Source organism: Apteryx mantelli, chromosome 1 (genome assembly GCF_036417845.1).
Source record: "Apteryx mantelli isolate bAptMan1 chromosome 1, bAptMan1.hap1, whole genome shotgun sequence".
Lineage (NCBI taxonomy): Eukaryota > Metazoa > Chordata > Aves > Apterygiformes > Apterygidae > Apteryx > Apteryx mantelli.
In genome coordinates, this window is record NC_089978.1 from 215105416 (window position 1) to 215122805 (window position 17390).

General features: G+C 43.0%; 1 protein-coding gene and 1 long non-coding RNA gene across 6 annotated transcripts in view; one reads left to right on the forward strand and one right to left on the reverse strand.

Moving 5' to 3' along the window:
- Nucleotides 1–428: 428 nt before the first annotated feature.
- LOC136996103 (uncharacterized) lies at nucleotides 429–4827 on the reverse strand. 2 transcript variants are annotated; one of them, XR_010887440.1, is made up of 3 exons: nucleotides 4762–4827; nucleotides 3387–3652; nucleotides 429–798 (listed from the first exon to the last, which is right to left on the reverse strand). It is a non-coding gene; the product is annotated as an uncharacterized lncRNA (long non-coding RNA). The 2 variants fall into 2 exon arrangements; XR_010887439.1 differs by lacking the exon at nucleotides 429–798 and having other exon boundaries at nucleotides 2620–3652.
- Nucleotides 4655–17390, forward strand: part of BEND7 (BEN domain containing 7) — a 47802-nt gene continuing 35066 nt past the window's right edge. For 2 of the 4 annotated variants that reach the window (XM_067317020.1, XM_067317028.1), the window contains exons 1-2: nucleotides 4655–4926; nucleotides 8835–8918. In XM_067317020.1, the coding sequence (XP_067173121.1) occupies nucleotides 4866–4926; nucleotides 8835–8918 (145 nt within the window). In that variant the 5' untranslated portion in view covers nucleotides 4655–4865. Of the gene's footprint in view, nucleotides 4927–7725; nucleotides 7789–8310; nucleotides 8495–8834; nucleotides 8919–17390 lie in introns of those variants that run through there. The other 2 variants (XM_067317035.1, XM_013943892.2) reach the window with 2 other exon arrangements.

Here is a 17390-nt window from a genome sequence, read left to right on the forward strand (position 1 = left end):
AAATGGTCGTTGAGACCTCTTCTTCTTTATCCTCCAACCACATCTATTGCTTCGCCACCTCGGTCTCCCCACCTGCTCCCCCCAGAATTCGAGAACTGGTTTGTCCTAGGGAGCAGTTAGTATCTTAATATCCAGTTATCCTACATGTACTCCATCAGGATGGATGATCATCAGACTTGACTCTTAGCCACCCTTCCTTGCAATTTTAGTCCCAGGTAGACACAAAATGATGGAAGGCAGGAAAAGACCAGTCTGATGGAGCTTGTAGACAGTTAGAGCAGTATATAGAAGGCTTGTAAACACACACAAAGAACACGTCATACATAGATTCAGTTATATTCTTCATTGTTGAAACAGCTATGGGAAGTTTTGGTGAGTACCCCTGAGCTGGAGAACAGATGAAAACATTGATCCATCCTGTACCTTTTTCTTTTTAATTTATATGAGGAAGGTTAACAAGCAGCAGAACAGACAGAAGAGGCCATTTCAAGTTTCCCAGAGGAAAAAGAGAGTAAGGATAGAGACATAATAGGGTGTCAAATGCCGTGAGTGGAACATTACAGGAAGAACTTAAGGAGGACCAGAAAACAAGTCAAACTGCACTTCTAAGCTTCAGACTTCTTCATGACACCCAGAACCCTACCTCTATAATGACCCAGTCCTCAGATACACCAGCATGAAAGCTCCACAAAAAGGAAGGTTTGCAGTATGGCATCAAAGTGACCTATCATCAAGCTGGGAGCCGAGGAAAAGTACTGCCTGCATGTTTTATCTGACCACAAAAACATCACTGGAAACCTGCAAGAGGAAAAAAATGTTTATACACATTTTATAAAACCCTCAACTACATTCATTAAACATAACTAGCTGAAATAGCTAACCTATTAACCTGTCACCTATGCAACTCTTGATCTCTAATTTACCCTTTCACCCTTTTCCTGCTTTCTAATACCACACAGAACTTCTTCAATCTCCAAAATGAACAGTAATCCTAGCACTATTAATATGACAGTTGGCAGCCTCTTTCTGCTTCTCCTAGCCTCACCTGGATTCCTTGACATATTAGACCTAATACCTCAAATCAAGTCAAGTTTGTAAGACTTCTTTAGGTACAGTTTTTCCAACTGAAAGCTGAGGAAGTTCATAACTCCCCCATACAATTCTTCTGAGCTCTAGGATTCTTCCCTCTTGTTTGTCCCACACTATCCTACCTTCCTAATAACAATTAAAATATTGTAATTATCTCAACACACCCATTTTGGGGACGAGCCTAGAAGCAAAGAAAAGGAGCCTGAAACATCCTGATGTGAAGAGCACTGTTCTCATTAATACTTGTAATTTGCTTGTATTACTAGATTAATTACATTGAATTGATTAGCTACTGATCTAGCACCTGAAATAAACTAAGCATTTTACACACCAGAAAACTATCTGAGAAATTAATGTTGGTTAGAAGTGGGGGAAAATGATTTTCAAAGTAACTTATGACATAATAAAATGGTAACTAGAAAATAGTCAGGGATAATCATGCAAACTTGGAATATATTGCAAGATAAAGCCTTCATTTAGTTAGTTAATTTCATGGTATTTTGAAAAACACATTATTCAATTATGTTTTGATTGAGGGAATACTTTGTGGCTATTCATGAATATATACAAAATGCTGTGAATTTTCCATGTTTTCATCAGGAATAAAAAAGGAACTGTGGTTTCTTAATACGTATTAATAATAACAATCCAATATTGAGACATTAACTGAAATAAAAGATGAAATTAAAAGCTGACTGCCCCTTGGAGCCAGTGTACTTTATCATAAGTCATTTGGCCGCCACAGAGACGTAGCTAGTGAATATGTAGGATGCAACAAGGCAGCTATTCTAACGTAATAAAAACGACTTTTATCTCTGGGTCTCCAGCTAGAATAATGTGGTGGTGGCCTATGACAAATGAGCAGATGGTCTGAGTCCAGTTGTAGGATACCAACCCCACTGTGCCCCCCAAAAGAGGCTTGCAACTTACTGTATATGGGGACCATGCAAATCTTTGAATTCTTAAAGTAGTTTTTCTAAGTCATGGCTGAGAAACGTTAGCAGTTCAGGAAGGAAAGCTTGTTTTTCAGCTACCAGATCCTCCTACATGTTCCATGGATAACTAGAAGACTTTGACCTAAAGTCACCTTGTCCTAGTTTCTAATTCACTTTTATGCAGATGAGATTACAGGATCAGGTCCTAGGTATCCAAACTGGCAAATACCTTCATAAATGAAAATCACAAGATTTACTCATCTGAGCTACCACACTTAGGTTTCTTAGCAGGATCAGGCTCATTTTATGGGTAGAAAAGAGTGAATCTCTCTCTCGTCAAATGCACAACAAGCAAAATGAGAAATACTAATAAAAAAGGGACGCGCTAACCCTTGCAAAACATTTCTTGAAACTACAACATGCAGTTTTCAGACTGAAATGGCACTCTCAAATCATGTCTCTTTAAGCAAAAAATATACCACAAGGAAGGAAGAACCAAGAAGAAAAAGAGAGCAGTTGATAAAACATTGCCCTCACTTTTTTTTCATAAATTATATCTCAAAATGTTTTTTACAAAATTGAATAACAGAAGGAAAACAGAAAAGACATTTTTATTTTTGTAGCACATTCCTTTGGCAAACGCAGGATAAAGCCTATCATGTGAGTTGAACAGTAAATGAAGGCCTTATGCTTTATAAAATTCTCCTATTGTCCCAATAAGGATGAGAGTCAAACACAACAGTTTCAGCAATGTTTTACATCTGGTAAGTAAAGTTAGTGGACAGGAATCAGCAGACTGTTTGGCAAAACAAGCAAATACTTTTTTTGTACACAAAATTAATGCACACTACTGTTGCATTTCAGACCTGACTTCACTGTATTATTCCAGAGATTAATAGGACCCATATAATTTAGCAAACAGAATATGACATCTACCTACCTCTGCTGCTTCAGCAACCACCCAAAAATATATAATGCTGGATTTTAAATAGTATGTTAGCCCAGTTTCCTTCTAAAAGTCTTACAGTGAAGTTTAGGAAAATTCCGAAAGTAGCATATTGATTGCCTCTGGGATTTTCCACTTAGCAATTTAATAGAAAATTACACCCTTACCCAATCTGTGAGGTTTCCATAACCTCCCTTAGGAATTTAAATTTCCTGAGTCTAATAAATTTTACCATTAGGCATATTTTTTGATATTGCTTCACCATTAAGCCTATTTCCTGGTTGCTTTTTTGGAACTGGGTCTACTTTCTGCTGGGCGTTTGGGCAGCACCTCGCACAAGAGAATTCAGGTCCGATGGGAGTCTACAATTATGATACAAATAACTATCGTTAATACGCAATTCGCCTTCCGCTTACGAGTTTTATTTCCTTATCCCCAGCGACGGGCTCAGTCGGTGTTGCTAAAGCCAGTGGCATTCTCCTGTGGGCTTTGGTGAGACCACGTACAAGTCTGCACTGACTTCTGTTCAGGTACGCGTACGCGTACGTCACGTACTCTTCTCTTCTTCATAACGCAGCCTGACTACACTTAAAACACAAAGTTGTGATGGGACGCGAGTTTTAGGTTATCTGGAGCCTTCCTCTACCAGCAACGGGCATGGGCGCTGCTGGCTGTAACGAACCTGCAACGGAAACAAATTTAGCGCAACTTAAGCGAAATAAGTGAACACAAAATACGGCTGAAGGCGTCAACCGGTGAATAAATTACAGCATTAATTTCAACCCCGTTAGGGGCTTCTGTAGTGCCACGGCGGACCTCCTAGCGATCCTCAGACGCTCGCCGGAGGTACTAAATATTGCTTCTCCGTCAACAGGGACTCCCAGGCTACGGGAACTGGCGTTCAACCGATTTGCGGGACGCGCGACGGCAGGAGGCCGGCAGCTCTCCGAGCCCGGCCTCGGCGGTGGCTCCCGGCGGCGAGGGGCCGCGCTGGGCGACGGAGGGAGCCGCGGTGGCTGGAGAGCGGGGCAGCGAGCGCGCCGCGTCCCGCTTCAGCCTGGCCCGCTCCCCGGGCGCGCCGGGGCCGGGGGAAGCCGGCGGGAGCCGCCGCCGGGCGAGGGCGAGGCCGGGGCCGGCGCCGGGGCCGGCGCAGGCCGCGCCGAGAGGCAGCCGCTGCCTGGCGGCAGGGCACCCCGTGCCCGGCGGCGAGCGGCGCCGAGCTGCCGGCGGCGGCGGCCTCCGCCGGCCCGAGGGGGCCCTGCGGGGCGGGCGGGCGACCTGTAGCCGCGGCGGCGGCGGCGGCGGGGCACGGCAGAGGGAGCCTGTGAGGGGGGGGGCGGCGGCGGGAGGGGGACACAAAATGGCGCTGCCCTCGCAGCCCCTCTCCCCGCGCCGCCCCCCCCGCCCTGCCCGCCGGCGGGGCCCGCGGCGCTCGCCGCCGCGGCGGGGCGGCCTCGGGGTGGCGGCCTGCGGCCGCGCTGGCGGAGCCCGCCGCGGGGCGCGCCGCCTTCCCCCAGCAGGTGGCACCGGGGTCCCGGCGGCGGCGGCGGCGAGCCATTGCGGGCCGCCCTTGGCCGCCGGCCGCGCGCCCGGCGGGGGAGGCGGCGGCGGCGGCGCTGCCCGGCATCGCCCCCGCCGCGGCACCCCGCGAAGTTGGGGGCGGCCTGCGCGGGCGGCCGGGGCCGCGGGGCGGCAGCGGCGCCGCCGCCGGCTTGTCCCGAGCCGCTGCGCGCGCGGCCGGAGCCGACATCTCGCAGCGCCGGGTTGTTTTTGCTGATTAAAGAGACGGACCTTGGTCCTGCTGCTCCCGCCGCCGGGGGCTGCCTGCCTGCCTGCACAGCCGCCCTCTCATCCCCTGCCTCCTTCCTTTCTTCCTCCTCCCTCCTGCCCGCACCATGGAGTTTACGGAGAGGAAGAGAAGCAGGAAATCCCAAAGCTTTAAACTGATAAATCAAGGTAAAGTGGTGGCTTCGGGGACGAGCGGGGGGGGGGGGCGCGGGGTGGCTTTGTTTTGTTTATCTGTTTGTGGCTAAAAAGGACTTTTTTTTTTTTGCGTGAACGGGGCTGGGTTTCGGAGGAGAAGAGCAGGATGTTATGAAATGTGTGTGCTCCCTTCCCTCTCCCTCGGTAACGTCTCGCTCTCCCTCCGTTTATTTATTATTTAACTCCGGAATCGTGGGGTTGAACTCCCCAAAGCCTTGAATTTCTTTCCTTCTTTTTTTGATCCTCTTTCCTCCTCGGGGTGGTCTGTTTTTTTTTTTTTTTTTTGGTATGATGTGTTGTTTGGAGGAAAAAAAAACCCACAACCCCAAAGGTAGACGTGTTTTGTGTTTTTTTTTCCAGGGAGATCTTATACAAAAATAAAGTTGGATCGTATTTCATTATAAATTCTCGGGGCGGGGGGAGAGAAGGAGAAATGAAGAAATTCGGGAAATAATGACACTTGAGCAGCGACGGACCATTTTAGTATTCAACTCCTGTGGATTTGTTGTGTTGTGTTTCCTTTTTTTTCTCTCTCTCTCTCTCTCTCCTTTCCTTTCCTTTCCTCCGCTTGCCTGCGTGCACACACGCATTTCGCAGCAAAGCCTGGCCGCGGTGGCTTGATTAAAATCCACGCAGCTAATTAGCCGCCCGCGGGCGAGGAAGGGTCGCTGGCGGGCAACTTGTTCGCTCGGCGTGTGTTCGCCTGGCGAAAAGAGGGTGTTTTAGCGGGGATCGTTAAGGAAGCGTTTGGATTCATGTCGGGGAAGAAGCGCAGCCCTCCCAGCCGTGGCTTTGCAAAAGGCACAGCCGCCGGGAGTCATCTTAACAGGTGGACTTCCCAGCCCCAGGGCTTTCTTTTTCTTTTTTTATTGGGTATTTATCGCTTCTCCGGCTGATTAGATCTTTTGCCCTCATTGATTTGCCTTAAGACCTTCCCCCCCCCCCTTCCGTGTTTCAAAGTATCGAGCTGGAATATCTTCCTGAAATGCTCTGTGTGTCCTGCATGCCAAGTTCAAGGCAGGTGACTACTTCGGTGTAATGTCACACTTAGCAAAGGGAGGGGAGAGGCGAGCTGCAGTACTTGCTGGCTGAAGGGTGGTTTCTTCGGAGGCGTTCGGCAAGCTCAGATGAGGCGGAAAGGGTTTAAAAGATGAGAATAAGCTCACTTGATGGGAATAATAAATAGTTACTGTTTTAACATTATAAAAGCATCTCGAGCACTGCATGTGCCTCTTAAAAACTAGAGGGATAGCAACCGGTCAGACACGTCCGAAATCTATTGGAGATCTTCTAAGCACAAACATGAGCGAACCTATCGAGGGTTTAAATTTCTAAAAAAAAAAAAAAAAAAAAGGTTTGGTTTGTGGGTTTTTTTTTTTTTTGCATCAGATATTCTTCTGAATCGCCTTCAATGCAGAGTTTGTGCAGCATGGGGCTGGGCATGGGGAAATGCATGGAAAAGCAAAAGTGAAATTGAAGACTTGGTTTTATTTCCCTCCTAATAAGACTGTAAAAAGAATAGTGTGCGCTCTCAAAAATATATTAATATTTTGAAAATGCTCGGTTGCCACTTGTAACAGTATAGTTACAACAGTATAGTTAACCCTGTTTTAGGAGGGAAATAAATTTGTGTTGGTAAATTATTAGTAATTCGTATTTTATCTAGTTTTTTTTCTTGGCTATAGAAATTTAAATAGAAAACTCCACTAAAAGTAAGTCCTGGAGAGCAAATGTGTGTTTTGCACTTTCAGAATAGTGAAGATAAAAATCACATTTTAGCAGAGCCTGCTCTTGCGTACTTTTTTCTGTCGTGGTTGATTATGAAGATAATTATGTATAAACAGTTGTCTCTTGTAATTGGCCTTTGCCTCTTGCTGGAGTCATTCAGTAATGTCACAGTTTAGTGTTTACTGTTGTGAAATTGATATGGATTTCACGGCCCCTGGACTGTGACATCTGAGGCAGAAGAGGGAAACCAAAGAGAAAAGGGTATGCTGGGTTTGTTTATTTGCAACGCACAGTCTGTTACCGATGTGTGTATGTACAACACTTATTCTGCCCCCAAAAACTTCATGGCACCTGATCAACATGGTGAAATTATTTTAACTACCATATACAAAGGAAATCCATTGCTTCACTAAAATGCAGCCACCTCTGGGATGAAATGTGGTGACTTTAAGGTAGCAGTTACAGGTCAGAAAATAAGAGTATTGTGACCAGCTGGATATACAGAGGGAAGTGTTAGAGAAGAAACCACATGTAAGCAATGTATTTAGGCACCATGAATCTGTTAGTTATTTAGTACCTACTTTCCACATACTCACTTCCAGCAGATCTTGGAAGTCCTTGGATAAAAATGTAGAGAAAAGCTAATGAACATTCAATGTAGTTTGCATAAATTCTTTAATTTTTAGTCCTACAAAAGGGGCTTATACTTCCTTGATGTTGTGTCTCAAACTTCACCTTTGCCCTTTCTGCATCAGGCAGCCCGTGCATTTCACTTGCTCCGTGTGCTCCGTGCAGCACAGAAACCCCAACGTTATCTTTTTGGCTAGCCCCTCACTGCTGACCTCTCTAACTTCCTTCTCTCTCTCTCTCTCTCTCTCTCTTTTTTTTTTTTTTAAACACAATGACGTTTCTTTCCAAGCCCTTTTCTTTCTTTTGTGTTGCTGTGTTATACTTGATTCTGGTTTTCTTCTTGAGCTGTTCTTCCCCCCCACTCTCTTAAATCATCGAGACAGTCATGCTATGCAAGTAAATAATACGTAACAAAAAAAGTTTGACTGCCGGGAGACCTTTACAATTCTGCAGCTGATCGTTTTGTCAGAGATGCAGGTGTGTTTCTCCTGCGAGCAGAAGCTGCTTATATTGCTCTTCATTTCTGTTGTGCCTTTTAAGTGAATCCCTCAAAGTGCTCTTCCATGTGTTAATTAATCTCTACCTTGCTTTCTGCGAGGCAGGTAAATACAAAAAGCCGGTTTACAGAGGGAGTAACTGAGATAGTTGGGACCTGGGAGGGCTTAAGCGTTAAAGGAGTTAGGTGATCGGGTAGGTGGCTCTTTTAAGACGCTGATTATATTGTTCAGTCTTGAGTGATTTGCCTGAGGACAAACTGTGTGCCAGTAGCAGAGTCAGAATCCAAGAGAATTGCCTTTAGATATTTTTTCTTGTAATTGCTATTCCCCATGTATGTGTGTGTAAACAAAGCTTTGCTTTTTACTGAACACGTGCCTGTGCTTATAATGGGGACCTTCCATCAAAATTTGCTTTTGTTTGAGATTGTAAGTCACTGGGTTTTTTTTTTTTTTTGGTATCATGTAATATTTCTGAATATGAGATGCTAATGTTTATTTTTAGGGTCATTATGGACATCAGTTTCTATAGGTAAACATCCTAAGATGTGCCTGATCCTCCTTTCTTCAGAATTCAGAGGCCAATGATAGCAAGATAAGTCAGCATAGCTGAAAGATGCAGCCCTGATATATGTTGCTGATTTCCTTATTGAGGTGAAGTTTGAAAGTTTCCCTTGATCTCTAGGAAGGTAAAGTTTTCATTATAAATCTGCTTTCCATCTGTAAAGCAAGAAGCCAGATAATTGGCATCTGGTGGGATAATTTGCTGTGAAAATGAACACACTAATTTAGGGCAGGCATAGCTATTCCCTAAAATCTGTGAAATATTTCAGTGAAGTCTCTCCAGTGTGAGCAAAGTTTTTTTAGGAGGTGCTGATACAGAGCACATTTTCTGTGGTTAATTTGATGTACATGAAATAAACTGCAGATATATTGATACATTATGTAGTAAAACTGTAGCAATGTGTTCAGTGTTCATTTTTTCCAGATCACTTGAGTTCTAATTTTTTTTATCGTTTTTCATTCCAGATTACCATCATGAGATATATAAGATCTCTGACTACAGCAATGATGTTAATGGGGAGACCAAAGAAACACAACCAGTTTTTTTAGGTATGTTCTTGTGTTGATTAATTTCCGAGCAACATAGCGTGGCCATTTGCAATTAGAGAGGAAAAAAATCTCTGTGCAAGCACAGGAAGTGCCTGCCATTGTTTAATATGACGTTCTTTTCAAGACCCTTTTATTCTGCGAATTGCCAATATATCCTTTATTAACACTGCTAAAAGTTGTAATTTCAGACATAAATGTTTATTAGTGTCTACACACAGTGCTAATTATCACTCACTCAGAGAGCCAGATGCTGACCGTGCAGTTTTGCAGCTCTGTGCTCACCCCATTTACATTGCATATTCGCTGGCATGCTTCACTGGCAATAGTTTGTGTAATTGGGGTATTACATCTTTGACATCTGGATAACAGAAATTCAATTTCCAGGAAGCTGCTATTTGTTTGGTTTTGCTTCTGCCTTGGGTGGGATAGAGGATTAATGTGCTGCCTTAATGTGATGTCCTTTCACCTCTGTAGCCTGCCTGCTAATCCTGCTATGGCAAAATTAAATTAAATCAACAGTTAAAAATGTGTAAAGAAAACAGAAGTATTATATAGTCTGCAGCATAATATATACTACAGCATGATAGGACTGGTTATTAGTGAACATTTACTGTGGGCTCGTTGTCCTGTGCAACTCTTCTGCTGTAGACTGCTTCTTCCTTTCCTGCTTCCAGCCCCGCTCCTGTCACATATAGGACCTCATCCAGGTGCTGAACCTCTTCGCAAAGGGACAGGGGGCAAGTTCCAGAGAAATAAGGCCCTGATTTTGTCCTACTGTAGTGATTCTTATCATGTAAAGCAAGCTCTTGGTCACCTTGCTCAGGCTTTTGAGAAAGCAGGTGCCTTTGTGGAGAGAACTTTGGATCACTCAAGGGAGGCGTCTGCCTCTCCTTGACTGTAGTAGGAGTGCAAGCACTTTTGTAGGGTGATTTAGAGTTTCCATATTCTGTGTGTGAGCCCCCTAGAGCCAGTGATAAGCACTGGTCATGAGTATATGAATCGGCACCTGAAACTGAGCTGAACACAAAATGCTTTTGTCTCCTTAATTCATAGTGCTATATCCTCTTTTAGAGGTGGACAATAAATGGAAGAGGAAAGGAGAACGTTTTGGACTGTTTGAAGTATTTAAGCAGAGTGAGAGCTGTGTTAAGTTTGCTGCTCAACTTCTCGCCGTTAGGATTTTAAGCAAATATTTCTTCCTTACACCCATTTTCTGGGAGAAGCAAAGGTGTCTGATGTGCTTTCTGTTTGAATTCTGTGTTCTGTAAGCATTTTTGGTGTAGTCTGAGTGCTTTCTCTTCCAACTATAAATGATGATGAAACTTTGACAGGAGCTAGGCATCTAGCTGCTTAAGCCAGGATGCTTCTAAGAATGTGCAGGAGTCTGTGCTTTGACATCTGTGCCATGGGTCAGACCAATTGATTTTGGTTTGGTGCAGTTGTTTTCTTATTTTGTGCGTGTGTCTTTTTGAGTGTGCCCAGCTTTGGGTTGTGATTGAATGTTCTGTGACATTTAGGTGCCTAAAGTCCAGCTATATCAGAAGTTAGTCTGAATTTAATCCTTAATAATCTGAGTCCCATTAAGGGATTTCCTTATCAAGTATCAAAAAAACAAATGTCACTCCTGTCTTCAGGAAGGGCAAGAAGGAAGATCTGGGGAACTACAGGCTGGTCAGCCTCACCGCAATTCATGGGAAGGTGATGGAGCAACTAATCCTGGAAAACATTTCCAGACACATGAAAGACAAGAACGTGATCGGGAGTAGTCAGCATAGATTCACAAAGGGGAAATCATGCTTAACCAGTCTGATAGTCTTCTATGATGACGATGACTATGATAGATAAGTGAAGAGCAGTGGATGTTATCTATCTTGACTTTAGTAAGGCTTTTAACACTGTCTCCCTTCATATCCTCGTAGACAAGCTGATGAAGTAAGGGCTAGGTAGGTAAGTGGACAGAGGTGGATTGAAAACTGGTTAAACTGCCAGGCTCAGAGCACTGTGATCAGTGGCATGAAATGCAGCTGGAGGCCAGTTACTAGTGGTGTACCCCAGAGGTCAATAATGAGTCCAATAACTGTTTAACCTCTTCATTAATGACATGAATGATGGGACCTTGTGCACCCTCAACAAGTTTGCAGATGATGCAAAACTGGGAGGAGTGGCTGATAAAACAGATGGTTGCACTATTGTTCCTCAACAGGCTGGAGAAATGGGCCAAGAGGAACCTCATGAAGTTCAACCAAGGGAATGCAAAGTCCTGCACCTGGGGAGGGAAACCTCGTGTACCAGTACATGCCGAGGGCTGGCCAGCTGGAGAGCAGTTTTGCAAAGAAAGAACAGGGGGTCCTGGTGGACACGAGGTTGAACATTGAACAGCATTGTGCCCTTGCAGCAAAGAAGGCCAACGGTATCCAGGGCTGCATTAGGCAGAGTGTTGCCAGCAGGTTGAGGGAGGTGGTCCTTCCTCTCTACTCAGCCGTGGTGAGGCCACATCGGGAGTGCTCTGTCCAGTGCTGGGATCCCTAGTACAAGAGAGACAAGGACATAATGGAGCAAGTCTAACGAAGGGCCACAAAGATGGTTAAGGGACTGAAGCATCTCTTGTGAGGAGAGGATGAGCGAGCTGGGACTGGTCAGCCTCGAGAAGAGAAGGCCCAGGGGAGATCGTGTCAGTGTTTATAAATACCTGATGCGAGGGTGTAAAGAAGATGGAGCCAGACTCTTCTCAGTGGTGCTCAGTGACAGGACAAGAAGCAATGTTTGCAAATTGAAACACAGGAGATTGAACATAAAAAAGCGCTTTTTCACTGTGAGGGCAGTTAAACTGGAACAGGTTGCCCAGAGAAGTTGTGAAGTCTCCATCCTTGGAGTTATTCAGAAGCTGACTGTTCCTGGGCAACCTTCTCTGACCCTGCTTGAGCAGGGGGGTTGGACCAGGTGATTTCCAGAGGTCCCTTCCAACCCCAGCTATTCTGTGATTCCGTTCTGAAGTCCAGAACTGCAGTCCTGAGAACCCACCTTCAGTTCCTATGAAAAGATGAAGATGCCTATTTCTTGCAGCTGTCCTGAGCTTCTGACTTTCAGATATCCTCAAAACATACTGGTTTTGACAAAGCTGAATGACCTAGGACTCTGCAGGACCTGCAGACTAGGCATTTTTTTCTTAGGGGGCTGGATCAGTTAGGTTACTCAAAGCACACATAACCTTCTCTGCTGTGTCCTTGATAGGTAGGTTTTCTTTGGTTTCTTAGAGATGAAAGCACTAATCTGAGATGTAGGAAAGGCAGTGGTGGGAACTGAAGTCACCTGAGAGTACTTGAACTCCCATCTCCCACCTTCCAGCAGGATGTACCACATCTGGGATGAGTGGCATTTGGCATTCCAGCTTTCTTTTAAAATTTTTCATGTTGCATGGAATAAATTATTCACTGTGCTGCAGGGATAGTGGGGAAAATGACACTTTTCGTAGCTCAGTGTCCTGTCCACTAATCAGAATCCTCAGGATCTAATCCCTGCTTCACTTAATTTCGCTGTTTTATGCCAAAATTCATCTGGGAAGGATAATCACTCCAAGAAGTGCTCTAGTTGTTCGTTTAGATTAAAGTTTGTTCTCTATTTTATATTTTTTTAATTGATCATGGGATGATTGCAACTGTTGAAACCTCCATGTGATGCAGCCTTTAGAGTTAAGATACATCATTTAAACTATTTCCAGTAGAAAAGGGGAAATTTTAATGGAACTATACAAAAGAACAGGTGAAGCTGTATCTGGAATATAATGTGCATATGTTTTGGTTACACAGTCAAGAATGATGGACTGAGACTGGAGGAGATGCACTGAGGAGAAGAGGAGAGACTCTAGGATAAACAAGTAAATTAGAAGAGTCCAGTTTGTTTAACATGCAAATAAATTAAGGGTCAAATGTCAGGAAAGAAGACCTACTGAACCTGGAGAACAATTTTTGGCACCAGTACGAAGGAGCAGAATATGGCTTTGTGTCAATGCAGGCTGGAAAGTAGAAGAAGCTTCATCACAGTTAGAGGAATGAAGAACTGGAAGTGACTTCTGTTGGTTGCGAGGGTATAAAGCCCAACTACTCTCCAAATGGAGCTTGATAAGCTTAGGAAGTTTGCTTATCTAGTCCAGTACCCGAGTTTGTGGGATAGTAGACATGGTGACCTGTATTGTTTTCCAGTCCTTTGTTTTGATAAGATGCTAAATGGGAATTCAAGTCTTCCTGCACAGAGGATACACTGAACACAGCCTTGGCAAAATTCGGGATACATGGATTGCTACGCCATTTTGCAGGCAAGGACTGGCGTCTCTTTGGTTTTGAAGGAAAGGGCTTATTTATCTGATATCAGGAGAGAGTGCTTGTCCTGAAAAGGAGAAGGCAGCCTGGAGTGAAGTGCTTAAACCTTGAATATGAACAAGATTTAAGACAGAACTGTCTTCAGCTTTTACCGTTTGTCAGCATAAATGTTCTGTCGCAGATAGTAGCCCAGACTTAGGAATACAAGCCCATGAGGGGACTACACAACCATGGCCTGTGGACAACACTGGTTAAAGCTATCTTGTCTATATAAAATGTCTTTTGCATATATCACATTGTTTTTCTCAGTCTTAATACTTTATTATCATCACAAAAAAGTGGAAATATAATATACCTCCAGACTGAGTGTTTTTACAATGCTTTCAACTTGAAATTCAGGCTCTATATTTGAAAGGTTAATGTAGAAAACTAATTATATTATCCTGGTAACCAAATGTGTGATGAGACATTTGTCTGTGTAATTAACAGTGAAGAACTTTTATAGTTTCATAAAATCGAATGCTACACACAGTATGCTTGGAGCATTTGTTTTGAAGAGATGTCCAAAACAGAGATGTTTATGACTGATATAAAGCGGAACTGAAATGTACTGTAATGCAGGTGTCTGTGCATTTTACAGCATTTCACATTGTTGAAATGGAAGGCAGCAGATTAATAACTTTACTATGTCATGATAAAATAAGTAATGTGTTCTTGGAACAGGGGAATGATGCATAAGTTACTCAGTAATTCCAAGAATTTATTCTGTCCCAGGCATAATATCCTTTGCAATTTATTCATAGAGAGAAAGTTGACTTAACGTAAGTCTGTGAAGTTACTTGTTACTTTTAATAGAATTATATCTCAAGAATGATTGTTGCAATAATAGCTTCTATAATTAAGACTGCATAAAATTTTATTTTTTTATATACGTGTGTTTCCAAATGATCCAACTTTGTAAAATGTTTCCCTTTGGGGCTGAAGTGAGCTCTTCTTAATCTTGGCCTAGCGTATGTCAAAGAAGTGGGGGAAGTTATGGCATTTTTTTTTTTCTTTTAATTAAATGATGCCATTACTATATGTATTTATTGAACAGTTGTTCACTTGCAGTTTCCTGAGTGATTTAGTTGTTGCAGTGTGGCTTGGAAGCGTGTAACTTAGGCTTCTAGATCTGATCATGTTGCTTGTTTTTGAAACTGTTCCACCAAGCTCTTCAGAAGAGTTGTTTTATCATGGTGGTGGTTGGACTGACCTGTGGTCTGATTCTGCTTCCACTGACACAAAAGCCCAAATTCTGAGTCATACGGGGTCTGATCCTGGTTTTGATTCTGCAAATTGCTTTGCTCATATTAATGTTTGTGATGTTTATTAACTTTGCGGGTCTTGTAGTAAGCACGGGTATCAATCAGTCCGCGTACTTTCATGCTTTGATTTTGGGGTAGTGAGTGAGGGGATCTAATCTGAGGGTGGTCCGGCATATCTCAAGGCAGGGTCTCTAGTGCTTTGTGCAGTGACGTGAAGAAAGGTAAGTGCTTTTAAATGGCATTTTTAGAGCGCTGATAAGATGCCTCAAGTAAGACAGCTTAAATATCCCTAAATGTCTGCTTGGGGAGTGGAATTCCCTGGGTCGTAACTCATGTTGCTTGTGTGACCCTCTGACATTGTCTGTGATCACCGCTCTCCCTGTTGGCTTGGGTTTTAAGGTTTTAATTTGCCAAGCGTGGCGTTGCCTGTGTTACTTGTTCAGTATAGGTTCTTCTGCACCAGCAAAGACCGGGGATCTCTTATTTGAGAAATGTGTGCTTATCGTATCAATTTAGCTACACAGATGCCCAATTGAAATTAGCTACAGAGCAGCTGCAACAACTTGCCGTTTGATTTAGGAAACCTCTGATCTGATAGAGAAACACGCGCATGGCTCCCCATGCTGACCTTCGCAATTTCCTGTCTTGGAACCACTCTACAATAGAAGATAGAGGCAAAAATGGCTGAGTTGGGAAAACTATGATTTGATGTGGATGTAGTTTTTGCTGAGAAGGGATGCCTAACGCTCTTCTTGGATGACTCTCCGTTGTTCTTTAAGCAAGTATCTGAATAGCGTGCGACAGTCGCAGAGGTGTTTTGGTCAGGCTGTGCGCCGTGCAGGCACATGCCTCCCCAGTTCCCTGAAGTGCTCTGAATTAGCCCTTGCAAATTCTTCAAACACAGCAGATGAATTTTGCTGGCCCTCTTCCAGGAAGGGCAGCATTCAAGTGGTGTCTCATGGACTGGCATTTAATATGTTTGATGATATAACCTGCATGCTCTGTCGCAACTTCTCTTGAGCCGGCAAAACTCTCTAACCGTATGCGTTTACTTTTTCTCCCTTCTTAAGCCTTGTTTCCTTGCAGACCAGGCTGATGTTGTCACATCAGGTGTGTTTGTCTAGCTGTCTGTTGCTGTGGTTCCCACCCTCTTGATAACTCCTGAACTTGCTCGCCAGTTTCAGCTCAGTTTGACACAAAGGTGGAAATCCGTGAGATATAAAGTTCCCTCAGGAGGCAGCTTGATAGAGGAAGAAGGCTTATTTGTGTAGCCAAGAAAGGAAAAGTTTTCTTAGAAGTTGCCTCTAACAAGGCGCAACAGAACACAGAATGAGACCCTAATTCATAGAAAACCAGACTTCCAGTAAAGTCAACTACTCATGCATGTTTCCCAAAATGTTTCTCAGAAATGTTAAAATTAAGGAAATTAATTGGAAAATACTGGGCCAAGATAACATTAAGGTTATTTATTTACACAGATCAAAGGAAGAAAATATCAAATGTGGTTGCCTCATTAGCCAACCATACCTCTATTCGCTCATATATACACTGCCCAATATATGCATTAGTTACATATTTGATTGGCACTTATTTCATATTGCAGTAGTTACTTTTTTAACATGTGGATGCATATAATTGTAGAGTTCTTTGTAGCATTATGATAATATTTTGACAATTAAATTACTTGGAAAAGTACATAGTTTGTAGGCAGTGTGCCGTATTTACATTAAGTTTAATAAGCATAATAATGAAGAGATGTTGATGCATCTAGGAGCTAAGATTTGAATTACTGAATTATCAATGATACTTCATTAACCAAAGTTGCTAATGCAGTTCTGTTACTTCATACAGTTGCATGTTTAGCACCTGGATGCTAATACTTTTTACGGCAATTCTGTTTTTAATTTTTGCATTTTTTTAATTGTTAACGTTTTTATAACTTTCAAAGCAGTAAGTTATAATACTGTGCACATACTTTCAGTACGGAAAGAGTTTAAAATTCATTTTGAAGTATTTACTTTTTCTGAATATTTGATGTAGTATTTATGAAGGGATTTTGTTTTGCCTTTTGTCGTTGTATAAGATTACAGTCAGACCTTGTGAAAGATTAGCTTCTATATGAGGGACCATCACAGAAACAATTATAATAGTAATTAAAAACTATTTTCTTTTGTTTTAACTGTTTAGCATTATCTCACACAAAAGCTTCTAAATATGGCTGCAACTTAGCAAGCTTATCTTTTTTGAGTAGTACTTTGAAAGTAAGTTTATTGCTTTCAAATAAAACCAGAGGGATTATACCAGAACTCAAATCTGGTCTACAGTTTACCGGTTGGAGGCATTCCCCTCCCCTGGGAGAAGCAGGGAATCCTGCTTCCAGGCAAAGACCGAAATACGTACTCTGAAGTGGTGGTGTGAAAGTCCAGAAAAGAGGAAGAGATTGTATGTTGAATTCTGGTAGATGATCTGGGATATATATTCCAAATATTGCTCCTCTCGGTCCACAACAGCTATCTCAGGAGACTTTGCAGAGATATGTAATGCAGGTTTTATGTGATAAACTTCTTTTTCAGTGCTTTATTATCCTGTTCAGCATTTGGAAAGGGGGGCTGGTTCTTCCTTAGGACATAGTAGCTTATGCCATTTGCTTTTTCTCCATCTTCCTTTTTTTTAGTTTTTAAATTACCTGCTTATTACCTGTGAAAATCAGCAGCAGTAGAATAGCTGATAGCAAAACGCTGTCGTTGGGCTGTAAAGCTCGTAGAATCTCCCGTTGTAAGTAGGGAGCTACCTGGATACGAAGATGTACTTGTAGAGGACTTGCTGCAAGCTCAGCGTCCGTTGTGGTGTAA